General features: G+C 39.4%; 2 protein-coding genes across 3 annotated transcripts in view; both read right to left on the bottom strand.

Moving 5' to 3' along the window:
- Nucleotides 1-2329: 2329 nt before the first annotated feature.
- LOC310905650 (borealin-2-like) lies at nucleotides 2330-10757 on the bottom strand. Of its 2 annotated transcripts, none has more exons than XM_083852234.1 (10): nucleotides 10306-10757; nucleotides 9636-9764; nucleotides 8596-8636; nucleotides 8194-8254; nucleotides 7477-7544; nucleotides 6609-6676; nucleotides 5237-5335; nucleotides 4026-4158; nucleotides 3703-3789; nucleotides 2330-2894 (listed from the first exon to the last, which is right to left on the bottom strand). In XM_083852234.1, the coding sequence occupies exons 1-10, from the start codon at nucleotides 10433-10435 to the stop codon at nucleotides 2847-2849; spliced, it is 864 nt and encodes a 287-aa protein (XP_083708360.1). In that variant the 5' UTR covers nucleotides 10436-10757; the 3' UTR covers nucleotides 2330-2846. The 2 variants fall into 2 exon arrangements, with proteins under 2 accessions (XP_083708360.1, XP_083708361.1); XM_083852235.1 differs by lacking the exon at nucleotides 10306-10757 and adding an exon at nucleotides 10017-10285.
- Nucleotides 10758-10859: 102 nt separating this feature from the next.
- The window catches only part of GPT2 (glutamic--pyruvic transaminase 2), a gene marked incomplete at its 5' end in the record, with an annotated part of 21468 nt that continues 14738 nt past the window's right edge, over nucleotides 10860-17589 (bottom strand). The window contains 3 exons of the mRNA XM_083852229.1: nucleotides 10860-14713; nucleotides 15914-16026; nucleotides 17086-17241. Coding sequence (XP_083708355.1) covers nucleotides 14623-14713; nucleotides 15914-16026; nucleotides 17086-17241 — 360 coding nt within the window. The 3' untranslated portion in view covers nucleotides 10860-14622. The remainder of the gene's footprint in view (nucleotides 14714-15913; nucleotides 16027-17085; nucleotides 17242-17589) is intronic.

Here is a 17589-nt window from a genome sequence, read left to right as displayed (position 1 = left end):
TGCATATTTAAGTAGGTAGTTGAACATCAGGATTTTTTTGTTACTAACCCTTTTTTAGCTATAGCCTTCCTGTATAGTCTTAGGCTAATGGAAGTATGAAGTTAAAACAATTGGTATAAAGGAGGTAGGAACAGAGTGATAGAAGCTTCCTAGCTTGGTCATACAAGAGTGACTTCAGTTGATTGAAAAGCTCTGCTTTGTTAGTGTATCTTGTGAATTTGCCTTGTTAGAGGGCCTGGAAATGCTTCCCCAGCTCTTGAAGTTCGCTTTGTGACTAAAAGGCTATTAAATTTAAAAACTCCAATACTTTAACAGAGCAGGCTGGATGAAACAATAAGCTATTTTGGTATTATCACTACCTCCATACCTAAACCCCAGCAAGGTCCACAACAAGGGTGTGTTGACCTGTTTTTCAAAGCCATACCTAACCCTATACTGCCTCCAAAAATTGTGAAATACTGCAATTATAAGTTCGGGTTCCAGTATTTGCTTTGTAATTTCATATACGTTAGTGTAGTACAGGAGTGAATAGTTAAATTATTCATGTTGAAATATCCATTTGTCTTCAATAACCAGAAGCTGATACCATGGTGATGTGATGCTCATCAATTTAAGTTAAAATTGATGTTAATTAAGATAAAACTATTAATTACTCACAACTAAGTTTTCATTAATGACTTAAAGTGAAGACATGCTATAGATTTCTCCATGTGTAATTTGAATGAAAGGCTTATTCATCCGTTTTCTGGCTACCAAATGAGAGCAGGTGTATTTTTTAATAATCCAGGTTTAAACGTGTATTTTAACTTCATGTTCTTTATTATTGTCTTCCATGTCCTAGAAACCTTTCTCTTTTTCCTTAGTTGAAATATCTGATCATGGTTGCAGTAAGCGTGTGGTGGTTTTACTCATGTGGACAGCTGAGCTCCACCACAACCATTCTCTCACTCCCCCTCTTCAAAGACGAAGGAGGAGAAAATACGATGAAAAGGGCTCAAGGGTTGGGATAAGGACAGGGACATCGCACAGTAATTATTGTGACGGGCAAAACAGACTCAGCATAGGGAGATAGTAAGATTTATTGCCTATTACTAACAAGCTAGAGAAGTGAGAAACAAAGGAAAGAAACCAAAAGCACCTCCCCCCCCCCCCTTCTTCCACCTCCTCCCCCTGAACAGTGCAGGGGAATGGGGGTTATGATCAGTCTATAGCGCTGCTTCTCCACTGCTCCTTTGCGGTCACTCTCATCCCCTGTGCTGTGGGGTCCCTCCCATGGGATGCAGTCCTTGGTGAACGGATCGGGTGTGGGCTGCCCACAGGCAGCAGCTCTTCAGGAACTGCTCCAGATATGGGTCTGTACTATGGGGTCCATCTCTCAGGAGCAAACTGCTCCAACCTGGGTCCCCCACAGGCAGCTGCACCTGCCAGGTCAGCTGCTCCTGCGTGGGCTCCTCTCCATGGGCTACAGGTCTGGCCTGGAAACTGTTCCGGCAGGTGTTTTCCACAGCCTGCAGTCTCTGTTGGTGCAGGTCCACCTGCTCCACCGTGGTCTCCTCCACCGGCTGCAGCGTGGAACCCTGCTCCACCGTGGTGCTCCATGGGCTGCAGGGGGACAGCCTGCTTCACCATGGTCCTCACCACAGGCCACAGGAGACTTCTGCTCCGGCACCTGGAGCACCTCTCCCCCTCCTCCTTCCCTGACCTTGGGGCCTGCAAGGCTGTTCCTCACTCCTCTCACTCCCCCAGCTGCTGTGTGGTGCAGCATTTTTTTCCTCGCTGTCTTAAATATGCTCTCACAGAGGTGCAAAACAGCATCACTTATTGGCTCAGCTCTGGTCAGCAGTGGGGCCCTTACCTAAAATGGGGCAGCTTCTAGATTCTTTTTACAGAAGCCACCCCATGGGCCCCTGCTACCAAAACCTTGCCCCGTTAAACCCACTACAAAGTGAAGTACTGAAGTACGGGGTAGAAGTTCGTTTCCATGAACTAAAAGAACTGTTAGAAGCTGGTCTTTATTTAAGTTTTCAAAGTACATTTCTTCCATACCATCTTTTATCACAGTGAAAACACTTTAACTGAAGTCACTACTGGCAGAGTAAAAGCCAAGAGCATCCTCAAGTTCTAGAAATATTTAAGCAGTAACTGTGGTACTGGCCTGGTGAAGAGATGTTAAATGTCTTTCTTTTCAGTTACTCAGAAAAATATATTAATAGAAAAAAGGTGTTTCAGAGGAAAGCTGAGTTACCATGATCTTACATTAGATCATAGCACAAGACTTGAGAATTGTTTGTGTCAAATTTGCAAATATCACCACCCAACTGAAATTACATGGTTTTATTCAGGTTTTTATTACAAGTTTTATTCAAGCACTTCAAAACATGCACATCAGCTTAAGCATACACTTAGCTGAAGCCCTGAGTTGAATTCAAGGCGATTCTCAGTGGCAAGACCCCATGAACAGTAAACTAATAAAATAGTAACTATGTTGGTTGTGGCATGCATGAAAGAATGACCTTAAATAGCTCTCTATTTATGACTGGTTATATAAAGAGATACTACTTAGAATATCAGAGTTAAAGCTTGTATTCTCCATCAATCTATTATTCATTTTATTATGAATTGAACTAAAACGTTAACTAAGCTTTTATAAAGTTGGGAAACTGGAAGAATTTTGTTCTGCATTTGTATGCTTTACAGAGATAAGAACACATCATATTTTAAGCTTTCATATAAAACATTTACTGGGCAATATACAGCTTTATTAAGACATTATAAACATTCTCTGAACACTTCAGGGGAGGCAAGCAAGAGATGTCACACATTCCATGAGTCAGAAGACAGTTCCATTAATTTGGTTTAGCTGTGGCCTTTCCATATAGTACAGTCAGCTCACTCTAAGGGGGGGGAGAAAAAATTGAGTTCAAGGTACCAAACAGTTCTTATAAAAAATAGAAAAATCACCATTGCTAAAAGTAATTAGTGAGCAAGCACTCCCTATTCTCTACCTACAGAGGGAGGACCTTGATATAAAATAAGACAGCTAGGTCTTTATCTTAACTCACTATAGCTGCACTTGAATCCTAATACCTGCAAGACTATAGTGACTAATTTTCCTTACGCCTAGATATTTATTGCTGCAGATTAATTCATCTAAAAGTCTGTCTTTAGGAAAGTCAGGCACTATATGCAGCAAAGTTCTGTTCAATTTCATTCTGTTTGAAAACAGTTTACTTCCTTGAACCAAAAGTAAGGTAGTTAGTATTTCAAATACAGCAGAGAATTACCAGGAGTAGTTCTTATTCAGCAAGGGACATAGAATAATAGATTATAACAAGAACTGAAACTTGCTGTAGTTCTCTTAAGTCACTGTGAATGGGATAGAGAATGGCAGCTTGCACCCAGGGAAGGACAGACAACAGAGCAATCTAGAAAGTAGAGCTTATGCTTCTGTTCTCCCCCGGGCAGTTACCAAACTGCACGTGCTTCTCTAAGTGCTCTTTTCTACATTATATATGTGCAGCAGTTCTCCCCTCCCTGTTCCTCCCTTACCCTATTTCTCCCTCCAACCTATGCCAACAAATTCAGGCTTAAACCCCAAAGGATCATGCACTTACAGCTGACATCCATAACAGTGTCTCAAATAAAAATATAAGACAAGGTGTTTGAATAATTACATGTAAAAGCCTACTGGTTTAAGCTTACCACTAAGTTATGAATATGCTGTACTGTATCTTGATTTAGTAGTTGCACGTCAATGTTACGGAGGTCTCCACCAGCCATACAGAGCGTCTAAACATGAAGAGAAACAGTTTTAAGATGAAAAAATCTACTCTGAAAGTTTCTATTTGCACGGCCCATTTTTCTGAAAGCCATGTGCTTCCTGGCTATGTTGTGGAATTTTAGGAATTGTTCTTTCTTTTGCATAGCAGCATCTCATTTAAGGATAATAACAGCTATTATTAGTATTACATGATTCACAGTTTAGCTACTCTAAGCTGAAAAAACTTTAAAAAGAAGTTTGATACCTGTCCATCAGCCAAGGGAATGTTTACAAATGGAACAGTTCTGTGTTGGGGTACTGATCTACTTCTTAGTAACATGCCTTGAACTCTTCCACTGATAGGCGCAGTTCTTGAGACAGTCTGTTGTAGTCCAATACTAGAATACAAGAAAAAACATTACTTTAAGGTTAACTTCCTATGCTCTGTAGATTTTCACACATGAAACAAACATATGTCACAGCAAATATACCTAACAAAAAGGCAATCGTGTCTGCCTCTTGCAGTGCTGCCAGAAGCACCACTAGGTAATATTTTATGACCATGAAACACTGCAGTAACTTTCTAAGTCCTTGTTACAGGCCAGTGGGCAAGCTGACATTTGGACCTCTCACTAACATGAATATCCACTCTTCAATATCAACAGTGAATGAATTTGGGAAGGGGAAACTGCATGCCTCTAGGCTTAAGATAAGACTTGCAGCATATCTGTCTATTTCAGAGGGAGGTAGCAAGAAATACTGAAGCTGCTAGCTCCGAGGTACAGGGCATGCCTTATGTCATACAAAATAACTAAAGTTCTTTCTTAATACAATTGTTTTTACTCCACAAAAATGTAAGATTTGGTTATCTTCTGCATGGCAAGAAGTCTGACATTTATAGTAAGCCAAGGTGAAACGGTGAAAGGTGCTGGTTCCATGACCCACTTAGCTATCAAGCTTCTCCTCCTCTCTCTCCGCCCACCGCGATCTGATGACTTCTGCCAAAATGGAACTCTGTAGTATATGGAGAATGGTAACTGAAATCTGAACAGTTCAATGAGGAAAGAACTGATTGTCGGTTTATTTTTAAATGCAGGCATGCATATTGTTCACATTTTAATCAAGCTTATGCTCTGAGAGGTAGTCTAAGCTGTAAACTATATCTTTAAAGAACAGTAGATGGGAATAGAACTTAGATTATAAATACGTGTTTTGGTTTGGTTTTTTTGTTTGTTTTTTGGTTTTTTTTTTTTTTTGGTATGTGTGGGTGTTAACTGGCTCAGTTACAACATTGCATCCTGTACCTTCATGAAAACCTAAGTAAACACCCACACTCAAAGCAGATGTGACTGGTTCACATCCTCACTACCAAAGTTAATGGCAGCCCATAAAGATCTAGTAAATCTAGAATGATAATGATTGATTAGTATCTAGATTTATATTAATTTAGATATACAGTGTCTTGATACTCCTTACCTTTTAGATGCCTTTGGCGTGGCTTTTAAATTTGTAGCACTGCAATCAGAGGCAACAGTCTTAACAGCCTCAGTCACACTTGCAGAAGAGTGAACAGACCTAAAAAAGAATTAAAGTAGTGATTTGTCTCTTGGTTCGTTTTAATTTCCTCGTCTATTTCTAGTGTAGGTTTAGCTTGGATGAAGATAGATCGTGAATTAGAGAATGTTAAAGTGTTCCATGGCACATCTAGTTATATATAAGTGAAGAAGCCCTCCTGAAGTAGACATGATATATTAAAACCGAATGCCATAAGGGGAATGAAAGGATTAGTTATATTAGTAGGTAAGGGAGGGCTGCAGTAGCTGATTTGGGGATAATTAAGGGATCACCCAGAACTTTGTGTGAAAAAATCTCTTGGCAAGTTCCTTTTTCAGCATGATTTAATTTTACAGGTTCTTAGGACATTTGTTCTGTGTGGTTGACCTGAATATAGAGAACAATTTCGTTCCAGTTTTGCGTTTTAACTCCATTCACAGAGCTGTGGGTGACAGCAATTTGCCTCCCGCTCTCCTTTTGCCCCCACTTTTCCCACACACATTTTGGAGATACTGTAAAGGCATGGGTTTGGACCAATGTTACTGTACTTGAATAAACACAGCCTTCAAAAACTGAAAAGCTAGACTTCCCCAGGCAAAGCGGCCTTCTGTAGTTTGATTTCATCAAGCCAAAAATTCTATAATCCCAATTCAAGAAAATAATTTAAATGTGACTAAGACTTTCTAATTTCTTTTAGGCACCTGGATACATTATTTCAATTGTCTTTCTGAATACAATTTGAATGTATCAAAACAAGTGCCAGTGGGTTCAAGTATATATGTCAGAGGTAGAACAGGAACATCTCAAACAACTTTTTCATGCAGATATCCACTGTTTTTTATTTATTTTTAATTCATTAGATCTTATAGTGAGACTTGAATTTGTTCCATCATAGTACTAAGTATCTTTAAGGTGTTTTTGCAAGTATCTATTTCCCTGCTAATGACAACTTCCTTTCAGCTATGTTACACAACAGTTTATTACTCATAACAAGAAGCAACAAAGATGTTTCCCTTATGCACTCTATTCCACTAGGTATTTTGTTTGGAAAGCTGTACTGATAATGTTCACAACTGCACTGTTCAGTGAGTGAGACAACTACATCTTTTTGTCAGCTAGAGGTGCTTTCTTCAAGGTTCACATCGCTACAATACATCTGATACAGGTTATGGAAGGCATCTGGATCAGATTTATTTTTATCAGGCTCAAATCTCAGGTACTTTATGTGAAAATAATTCTATTCAGCATTTAAAAACTCAATTAAGTTACACAAGTTATCAAAGGCAAGACTTACCTAGAAATAGGGTTCAGTTTGCTGTTTAAACCAGAGGCCAATGAAACCAGTGACTTTGTTCTGCATACCTGAAAGTGTGCATATGAGACTGCAGTTAACAGAAGTGGCATTCTAAGGCAATGTGATAAATATTTTCAGGAAAGAATACTGTAAGAATTCCCTGTTGAAAAAGAACAGTTAAGTCCTATAGTGCTGCCTTTTGTAGTTTTACATATATTTAAAATGGCAGGTATGCATTCTAAAACGAGATTTTTTAAAATGTCAAACCATGTTTGTTGATACTGAAGTTCAGTACAAACAACAGCCTTTCTAACATACACCCTTCCAACTTGTAGCCTTCTTATAATTAATGCCTGTAACTCCACATATAATTTTTTTGCCTTTGTTGAGTCATCATCTTTACACTTACATCAGTGTCTGGCTGAGGCACTGCATACCACAGAAGGACTGAGGTGGTAAAATTAATACACCTTTGCTATTTGTTTTAGAGAGCAATGTGGATAAAATGTGTAAGTTATACAAACACAGAAGAACATTTATTTTAATACAAAGTTCAGTAACTAGAAAAAGTTTCAACAAAACACGATTCCTCAAACCATCAAGACTTCAAAACAATCAAGAAAGAATGACTACTTCAGTATCTGAAAGTCTGTCTGAATGAATTACTGAAAGTGCAGATCCCATATTTTATTATGAAGTTAATATACTATGCAGTTTAGCCTTGCTTAACTTATTTTAAATTGAATTTGAAGCAATTGACTTTTCAAACAAACAAGCAACAGGTCATTTGCCTGCCTGGTTATGGACCTAACAGGGTTCATAGCAGGTCTGATTAGACCCTTATGTTGTTTATTTAGGAAAAACTTACTTTTTTAGATACTTTCTTTGCAGAAGTATGCTTGGCATCTTCATATTCAACAATTGTAGTTACCTTAACTGGAAATATATTAGAAAGACGAGGAAAATAAAGATCTCATGAAGATCATAAGACACTTTTTTCCCCTTTAAGGCTATTTACCCACTCAGAGTTATGTATCAATTCTGTTATTTGATGGTCATTTGCCTGGGACAGAGTTCAAAGGAAATTGTGTGTTTGTCACAGACATGGTGACGCACTGGATAGTTAAAAGGCACTAGATAACCCTTTAACCCCCAGATAAAATAGAACTGCATTTCAGTGGTAGTGTCCTTCTTATCACAGTTTGGAGTACAAAGAGGAATGGCATTTTCCTTGCAAACCTCAGAGAACAGGAGGTCAAAGCAGAATCTATGAGATAACATGAACATTCCCAGCTCCTCTGTTATACTGTGATGCACTGACAAGTCACTTGAATCTGTCTCTTCTCACTATTTTCAGTGATAAATCCAAAGAGTGGGAAACTCATGTTTTCAAGTACCTGAACAGTAGCATAGCTCATGATCCTCCACACCAAATACTGGGGGGTCCTGCATGTTATGCTTCCAGCTACACACTTTACCTTTTTATATTCTCCAGGCTTAACATTCACTTTGCAAATATTCAGTTGAAACCACTAAAATAACACAAAAATTAAGAGCAAAAATATATATTAATAGAGTGACTTGCCTTTTTTGCTGTTGGTCCTCGTCAGTTTGGGATTTGGTACATCTTCTAGGGAAGAGTCACTCTATAAAATGTTTATCCAACAAAGAGGTCGATAGTTTTTACCCAGCAAATGCATACTATCTTACAGAAGGCAGTGAAACAAAAGGGCATAGAAGTAAGTGACAGAAGTAGGATTGGCTAAATGCCAGCTTATTTTTCAGGAACATCCGGATTGCTGCCTACAGGTGATCCTAAATCTCTAGGTAGTGTTCATAACTACACCATGGCTGGCTGCATAGCCTTTTCATCTCATCTTCTATTTAAACATATACCCAAACAAAATCATTTGCCTGAAATCTTTACAGCAGGAAAAAAAGATCTCTAGTCTGTAAGGTGTGGTAAAGTTTCAAAACACACACTTACCACTGCAGCAGCAAGAGCCACTTCCTCCCTTCCTTGCAAATCTGTAACACAAGCAAGTATAACCTGTTCATATACTGTTACTTGCATAATTGTTACCTGCAGGTTCTTATCTTACAGACTGTGAAGCTGAATAAGTAATTCCAGATTGCAGTTGCTTAAATATATGATCTTAGCTAACAAGTCCTTTAGGATAGTCAGTTCACAAAACAATAATAAAGAAAAATCTTAGGCTACTTCAGTATGTTTAATCTTTAAAAGTATAGTAAGCTTAGTCACACAGTATGTAGCCTGACTTCAGAGAAAAATAAAAAAAAGCATTGCACTGCTGAAAGCTAATGCTTTTAGGTAGAAGCTTTCAAGAAAGGCATTCAAATGCACATTCAGCACAAAGGCTTACAGTAAATTCAAGGTCTTCGAGAGTCATAGGTTTGATCTTTGTGTTGCCCCTGCAACTTCAGCTGCAAGGAAGATTCCAAAAACATCAGCTCTCAGCAGAATATACATCTGATGCTGACTGTCCAGCACAGCTTAAAATGCTGCATAAAAATGAGGTTAAAATTAAAGTTGTTCATGCATCACCACCCGTAAACACTACATGAGAAAAGCTCAGTAGTCAAGGACTTCAGATTAACAGAAAGACAAAACAGTCTCTGGGGCTAGGATGAACATGTTCAGATGAAAAGCAGTTCTTATGTTTTTAAGCACAGACACTACTAAAAACTTGTAATCACTCCTTGTCTCGTCAGGCTCTAAGTAAGGTGACTTAAGAACACAAGCAAAAGAAGATTCCAGACCAAACTGTTACCTACTAATTCTACACCCTGCATTACACAGATCAGTCTACCTGAACAAGAGTACTGACTGGTCACCTGCAACGTAATACCACTGCTGATCAGCTTAAAATATTCAGCAGGCGAAGAAACCTTTATCATAAAAGCCCCCAGCTTGCAGCTTTTTCTCACGTTAGTCAAGGGTACATATAGAAGTACTGATGTCTGCTTTGCTCACAAATACCAAATACTTTGATCACACATACTTACTAAGCAAGTCTTTTCTTTTCATTTTTCTGATGGCAAGTGGTATCTTCAGCAATTCCACTGTAAATGCCTTCTCAGCTGTTTGCAAGAGCGCATCAAGTTCTTTCTTCATTTCCCGGATGCTTTCCTTAGCTTTAAAACAAAATCGGCTTTTATTGCCATACGTGTTAAACATTTCCAAGTAAAATCACTGCTGGATCGCATAAAACAACTTAATGTTTTAGATAGGGTAATTTGACTTGGAGTCAAAAGTGATTTGCAAGTAAGCCTCGAGTTAAGGCAGCTCCGCGCAGCTGTGCCTGTTTCAGAGCGGATCAATGAACAACGCTGACTGCTGAAATGCTGACATTAACTAATACAAGAGCAGATTACCCTGTTGCCCACCTTCTAAGGAGGAGCGTGGCAGCACCACAGGCGGCGCAGAGACATTTTTAGCGCACTCCTACCACCGACGAGCACAGCGACACGACCAACGCCTCAGGCCGGCACTTAGGGGAAGGCGACCAGGCCGCGGGCACCCTCAGCAGCCCCAGGCCCCCACACCCGCCGCCAGGGCGGCCCCTCACGGAGCGGCGACGCCTGCGGGGGCCGTTCCTGGGGGTCTGAGCTCTGCCGACCCGGCCCCGAGCCTCTCCCCGGCCTCAGCGGGTCTGTCCCTGGGCCCCGGCCCTACCCTGCTGGTCGAAGTCTCTGAGGAAGAGCGCGATGCGCTGGTCCTTCTTCTCCTGGGAGAGCGCCCCGCGGTCGGGCTCCACACCCGAGTCGGTACTGCGCCGTTTGACCGGGGGCTTCCTCAGGGACATGGCCGCGACCCCTCGAGACAAGCAGGCGGCTCCTGACGCTTGGAGCTTTTGTAAGAGCGGGGGCTTCTCCCCCCCTACCTCCCCCCGCTCCGCCCCGGGGCCGGGGCGGGCACGCCCTTGGGGCAGCCATAACGGCCGGCCCCGGCCCCCGAGCACGGGCTGGCGGCTGTGAGGGCGCGGGGCGGCCCAGAGCCGGGGGCTGGAAGCACCGGGGGGCCCTGGCCCGCCTCGTCAGGAGGGAGAGAGGAGGCGGCGAGGACGTCCCGGGGAGCCCCGGGGCCCGGAGCGGGGCCGGGCACGGCCAGAGAGGCGCAGCGGGGACGGGGCTGCCGCGTCCTGACAGGAGCCGAGCGCAGCAGGTGGGCGGGCTTAGGCGCACACACGCACAGGCGCTTTCTTCTGATGGAGAAAAATGAGAAATTCCTTTTAAAATATGTTTTTATGAATTGCTTTGAAGCAGGTGCTGCTGGCCTTGGCACCGGAGGAGCGGCGGTAGCGCCTACGGCCGCTTTCGTCCGGCGGGGTGAGTCGTACCCGGCTGCGGGGTGCTGGTGGTACTGGTGGTGGTGGTCCTGATGGTACTGGTACTGCTGGTGGCGGTACTGGTACTGCTGGTACATCTGGTGGTAGTGCTGCTGCCAGGGGCGGGCGCTGGAAAGCCGTTTTGTCGAGTAGGAGGGACCTCATGTGAGAGCTGTGGCCTCGTACTTCGTTATTTTACTGCTTGTTCTGCTGCAAATTATTATGCAAATCCTTACAATTTGTGTAAACTCTGATCGGGTGAACAGAGAAAAATGTAACGGTGTGGAGCATTATATAGACAAGAATACACACAGTATTGAATGTATTAAAATATTAAAATACATATTAAAAATGTAATTCCTAGTAGAAATGTATGACCTTATATGAATCCAAATAATAATAAAAAAAACACACCAGAGGTTTGAGTATTTTAGGTTTTATACAAATAATCTAACCTGTATTCTTTATTGATTGAGGACCTGCATAAAAAGGAATTTAGATGATGTTGTAAAACACTAGGGTTTTCTTCATACAGTGTATACAATTCATGTTGTAAACTCTCTAAAGTTAGTAGGTTTTTCATATCTTCTTATGACTGGCACAACCTCAGGATCTACTGAACCAGATGGGACGGACTACATCACTCAGACAAAGCTGTAAACTCAGGCTGACAACCCGTAGTATCATTTCAGATCAGACCATGTTCTTGTTTGTAAAGCAAAAAACCCCACCCCACTGCCCCCAAATAAATGCCCCCAAGTAAATGCTTCAGCTCCAGAAAACACTCCAATACCTGACACAAACAAGGATATAGTCAGCTTTTGCTTTTGTTTTAGCGGTGCTGCTATACACATAAGCAGGACTAGCTTCCCTTTCCCTAAACTGTATTTTCTTTTGAATTATCAAACATCGCTAAAGTAATTGTGAGGTATCACTGCAAAAAAAAAGACAAGATCATCTTGCTCGGTAAGTTTAATCTAATACAAACCATGTAAGAAGACTTAAAAAAAAAAAAAAAAAAAAAGGCAATACCAAACAGTCCCCTCAACAAACCTTTCAGGCCACAATTGTTCAGTCTTGACTGACTGAGCCTCTCTATGAAGAAATAAATCTGTTTTGCTTAACTTCTGGTTACAACTCCTTAAAGAAAAATATTTGAATAATTATGAGTATGTCTAAGATCATCTGTATGTTCAGTTCTGCATTGGTGAGGAATAGTTTTGTAATAACAAGTCCGTCAAATTTCTAATCCATAAATTGGAACAATGCATAAATTAACAATCTAATACATGGATTAAAGTAAATACTAGTTTCAACATGAAGTTAAATGCCTCATAGTGCAATCCAGGAAATCTTGTTTCAGTAACATAGGAAATGGAGAACTATTGCTCTTTCTTCTTTTCTTTTTTTTTTTTTTTAAACATGTCCTTTATTATTTGGAAGTCTCATACATCTAAAGTACCATTATAAGGAGCACCTGTAGGAAAATCAAACCTAGAAGCATGCACTTGAAAGTAAGGATTGTCTGTTATTAATCAAATATTTCATAGACATTGAAAATAAACCTTCTTTCTTAGCTTTACAGGATTGATCCACAAAATGCACATCTACCTTATCACAGTACATACAAATATTGTGGATGGACAATAGAAATCACCACCCTTCCATATGAGATGCATCAAGAACAAAGTGTTATTTCTTATAATGTCAGAAACATAAAAGGCACCATAATAGAATGTTTAGAAAAAAAACTCAGTTTATGCCATTATATTTTGATTTAAAAGTGGAAGAATTACTGTCCTGACTTAAAACAAAAAGCCTTTGACACCTGTAAAGTATCATTAGAAACTTGTAAACCTTTACATTTTTCCAGAAGTATCAGGTGCAAATGCAAGGCAAATATAAAATCTATCGACTTATTAAATTACAAATACTACCCCAATGAAAAAGCTGTAGTTACAAAAATATAAAAAATATTCTAACTCCCATTGTTAGATTTTAGCTTCAATCTACAAGTTTCAATCTGCAAGTCGAAAGCCAGATCTGATTTAGACACATTTCTAGAATAGGAAAGCATTGTTTGTCATATTTTTAATCAACATTCTAACCTCTTACTACAGTTTTGCTTTATAAATTTGTTTTATTAGTGCATGTTAAGGATGCCAAGGGGAGAGTGCTAACAGATAAAAGCTTGCATTTATTTATCAATGGATAGTAGCAATGTAAGTGTTCCCTGTCTGCTGTCCTCCCAGAAATCATTTCATCCATCACGGATGAAAGTAAATTTTTTTGTGAAATGTTTTTTCCCCATGCTTCCATAGTTACTTTGTGTAGCAGCATGTGATTTTCATTTTTGAACCTGTGTCCACTGGTAGACAATTGAGAAGTGCTAAGTTTTTTCTCACAAACTTCTGTGAGGAGCAGTGAGAAGTATACCAACTGCCAATGCTACATCATAGCCTAGTAGCTGCTGTAGCAACGACAATTATTGTCAACATCTCTGTCTTCTACACATAATGGTTTGGCACATCCTTTATCCATATCTTGATTCTCTAGCCCTTGGCTTTAGTATTACCTGGATCAGCATAGGATGCTGAAGCAGCTACAAAGGCAGCCTAACAAAGTGCTGGTAGACATTAAAATGAATTTACTTTAATCATTTAATGACTAGATGAAATGGGATATTCTTAATGAATAAACTCCGTGAAATGCTGAGCCTAAGCCTGACAAATGTTAATGCTTTCATGGCTGAATACTGGAAGGAAGCTATGTTTCTTCAGTACTTTGCCAGTGCTAGCAGAAGGTATCTGGCTTCCAACTCTAGACAAACAGAAGCCTTCTTTCTCTGTTCAGTGGAACTAGCATGGATTAGTGGAGTAATACAGCTGTACTCCTAGATGATGACTTGATTTTAGCTGTGTTTTAATAAGAGTACAACAGTATATGAATAAGAAGCTAATATTCCTCATTATGTTTCAATTTCATACAAACAGACACCGTATTCACTCCTGTGATCAAAACTCTATATTCACTCAGATGATGCTGTGATGGCAGGATTTCTTTTTAACAGAAATTCAAAGGTATCTACAAACATCTGCCAGTGATTTTTTTAAATAAGCATGCTGTACCTACACATTTAATCAGATCCAGAGAACACTTCATACTTAAAACAAAAAAAAAAAAATCCAGTGCCTTGTAGTACCTTGCAGTAGGCTTCTGAATTTTTGTTTAGAATTTTAAGATGGGAATCATGTTCCTAGCTAAACAATAGCTCTGAGCATTTCTGTCTTGTAAAAAACAACAACAACAAAAACACTCCCCCAAACAACAGTAGTAGATGTCATGACCAACTCCTTTCCCCAACCTGTTGAGTCAAAAGTTCAAGAATGTAACTTCCAGTCAAGGCACAAAATCATTTACTGACTTCTTCCACCGTTCTCTTCTCATTTTCCCCTTCTTCTTAAAAGAAAAAAAAAGTTTGTGTAACAATGTCATATATTACCAGACATTAAATTCAATCCAGTAAGTTGTAGCTGTATCTGAGATAGGTTCTATCTATTTTGAATTTAGTTTAATTAGATGAACAGCACAGTTTTAGCAGATTCTTGTTCATTTTCTGCGTTCACCTTGAAAGGGAGGGGATGGAGGAAAAAGCCACAGCAGTTTCATGCATATTTTTCAAGAAACTTTATGTGGAAGTCTTTCATTTTCTCCAGTAGGATCTTCAGCTTTTCTATTGGAGGAAGTATGGTCATTCTGAAAAATAATATTTAGAAGAAAAAATATATCCAACATTGTCTTCAGAACAAACTAATGTGTAATCTTGCCACAGATGTTGACTTATCTCAGGGCACTGCTAATAACGTGTAAATTTTAATATCTGTCTTGATGTGATTCTCTAATTTTCTGCATTTATGCTTCAATAAAATATTAAACTGGAGCAATTAGTTTCCATTGGTTAATGTATAGGAATTAGAGAATTTTTATTTTTTGCTGAGTGATACGAAACGTTATCAGGAAGAAAAATCAGTGAGTCAGTTTCCATTTTGGTGGCAGTTACGTCAAATACTTTTTGTTTAGTATGAAGGGCTGGTGGTTTTGAGTAGATGTACATTTCTATCTGAATTGAGAAATTAAGTACAATTAAAACAATGTAACATCCCACACTGCATGTTTAAGTCCCCCTTTTCCTTCAGCATAATCTGAAGATCACCTTGAGTTATCAGCCCGTATGCAAGAATTACAGAGAAAAAAAAAAACAAACATTTTTCCACACATGTACAGGGATGGACTTGCAATAGGTTTTCTCTGGAGCTGCATGCACCCAGACATCTAACTCAGCTATCTGTACTGCTGAACTAGCATAGCTAATAGTACCCTCTGTTACATTGCTTCAGACCAAACAAGACTAAATTCCATGATAAACTGCAGCTATCAGTGGCTTGACTCTAATAAAATGTTGTTTATTGGAAGCAAGAGCAATGGAGTCTGTATTTAGTTTTGGTATTAACAGATTTAGTCCAATTTCTTTTTTCAGTAAACAAAATAATTCAGTGTGTGTAGAGCAGATTTGTAGGGGAAGGTACTGCATCTTTCACATGATTTCTCCATATTGAAACAAGGTTAAATTCCCCTCCGCCTTTTAATGCCTTAGCCGACTTTAAAGCTTAGAGTATAAGCGACTAATTATTGTTTTTATTTGTGGAGAAGACATTTCAAATGTCAGTATATAAAAATAGAATAAAGCTATGTCATCAAGCTGGGAAAACACCGTAAAAACCTGAATAGCTCATCTAGCAGATCAGGTCTGTTCAACCTAGCTGGTCAACCACAGAAAATGTCAGTGAGACAACATTAATGTAAATAAGATTCCTTATATTTAATCAGAAAATAAAGTATTGGGATGGTACTTAGCTTATTACAGTTCATTTGATTTTAAATCAACAGAAACTGTACCTGAAATGGTAGCTTCCTTCTCTTTGGCCAAATCCACTTCCAGGTACAACACAAATTCCAGTCTCTTCCAGAAGTTTCATGCAATATAACATGTCAGGTGCCATTTTATGAGCCTAGTGGAATGGATGCTTTGGAATTAATGAAGTCAAAATATTCCAAATAAATATAACTCATTTCATGACTTTTTTTTTTCCTGAAACCTTGTCTTGCATTGTTAGTTTTTATTCTAACTATTACTAAATACATGAAGAACAATTCCTAATTATACAGTTCACCCTTAATTAAATAACAGTAGTTCATGGAGGAGCAAGGGTGAAGAACCTACATAAAACACTTGCTTCAAAAGAAAGCATCTATATAATTTTGTTTTACTCCTCGACTGGCTTGTAGCTTTTTGTCAAAAGTCTCAAAATTGTACATACAAAAATCTAAGCTACTGACATTTGACAAAATGAAATTAGAGCTGTGTGTTCCAATTCTGTTAGCAGTTACTATTTTTTCCCTTGAACTATCTGCTGACTAGAAAGTCCCCTGATTAATAACTATGGAAGTTCTTACATACATGCAGGTTATACACCTTGTCACAGAATCAGCAGAAAGAGCCCTGTTTTTGTCCTCAGCTGTGTAGTTATAATTCCCTTTTAAAAATGTATGTTACATATTGGGTAACAGAGCTCCAGCTAGGAACAACAAGACTTGTCATTTAGTGATACAGTTGACTGACCCCAATGTGGAAAAAAAAAAAAAAAAGCTATTGTGCAGAACTAAAATTGGTAAGACAACCTCCCTTGCTTGCTGAATGTGGCTTCTTTACAGGGTCAGTAGTGCTCAGCTGGTCACAGTCCCAGGCACATAACCTGGCCCGACCTAGCGTGGGCAGGGGCAGCAATCTGGAACGTGCACGGGTCCAGCTACCTGTCTGTCCTGTGACTTAATTTATTTAACACTACCCTCCCTGGTTAGCATTCTCAACCTGGATGTCTTACAAGCATGGAGAAATGCTCTGTTTACTTTTTAAGTAAAGGTCAAGTTACATTTAAGATCATACATAGTCAATTAAGTACTTTTTTTTACATGGGCTTACTCTACCTCTGGAATAAAAATTCATCGTTAAAAGTGGCAGGCACAAGCGTGTGAAGGTTAAAATGGATTGGGAAAAATGGATGACTGACCTTTGCTTCCTCAATGGCTTTGGCAGGGATAAAGATCCGTGGGAAAGCATACATAGCTCCTTGAAGTGGATTGCAGTGAACTCCTGGTACCTTGTTAAACATGTCTTCTGTCAGTTTTGCTTTTTTGGCAAGATTGTTCAAAACAGACTCCTTCTCCTGTTTAAAAGGAAGGTGTTCAGTTTGGCATATTTGAAGTGGCAGTAAAAATGCTAGAGAAAAATGGGATGCTTCCCAGAATTAAGCGTTTCTAGGACTTTGCTGAGCTTTTAGAACAAATGATGTTCCTAAATCCAGTCTTACTTTTACAGCCAGCAATGCAAAAAAAGGCATTAGCAGGATACAACTATGAAGTGTTATAGACAGACAATAACCTGTTCAAACCTCTGTCTGCATGCCCTGTTCTTATGTTCTTCCTTCTAAGACCACGTTACCTGAACCCTTTGGTCTGACTCAATACTGTAATTTATTAAGCCATATTTTGTTTCATTTTTACAGGTGAAAAAA

The sequence above is a fragment of the Anser anser genome (assembly GCF_964211835.1).
Source record: "Anser anser genome assembly, chromosome: 11".
Classification (NCBI taxonomy): domain Eukaryota; kingdom Metazoa; phylum Chordata; class Aves; order Anseriformes; family Anatidae; genus Anser; species Anser anser.
Note: the sequence above shows the minus strand (reverse complement) of the source record. Positions and strands in the feature narration are given on the sequence as shown.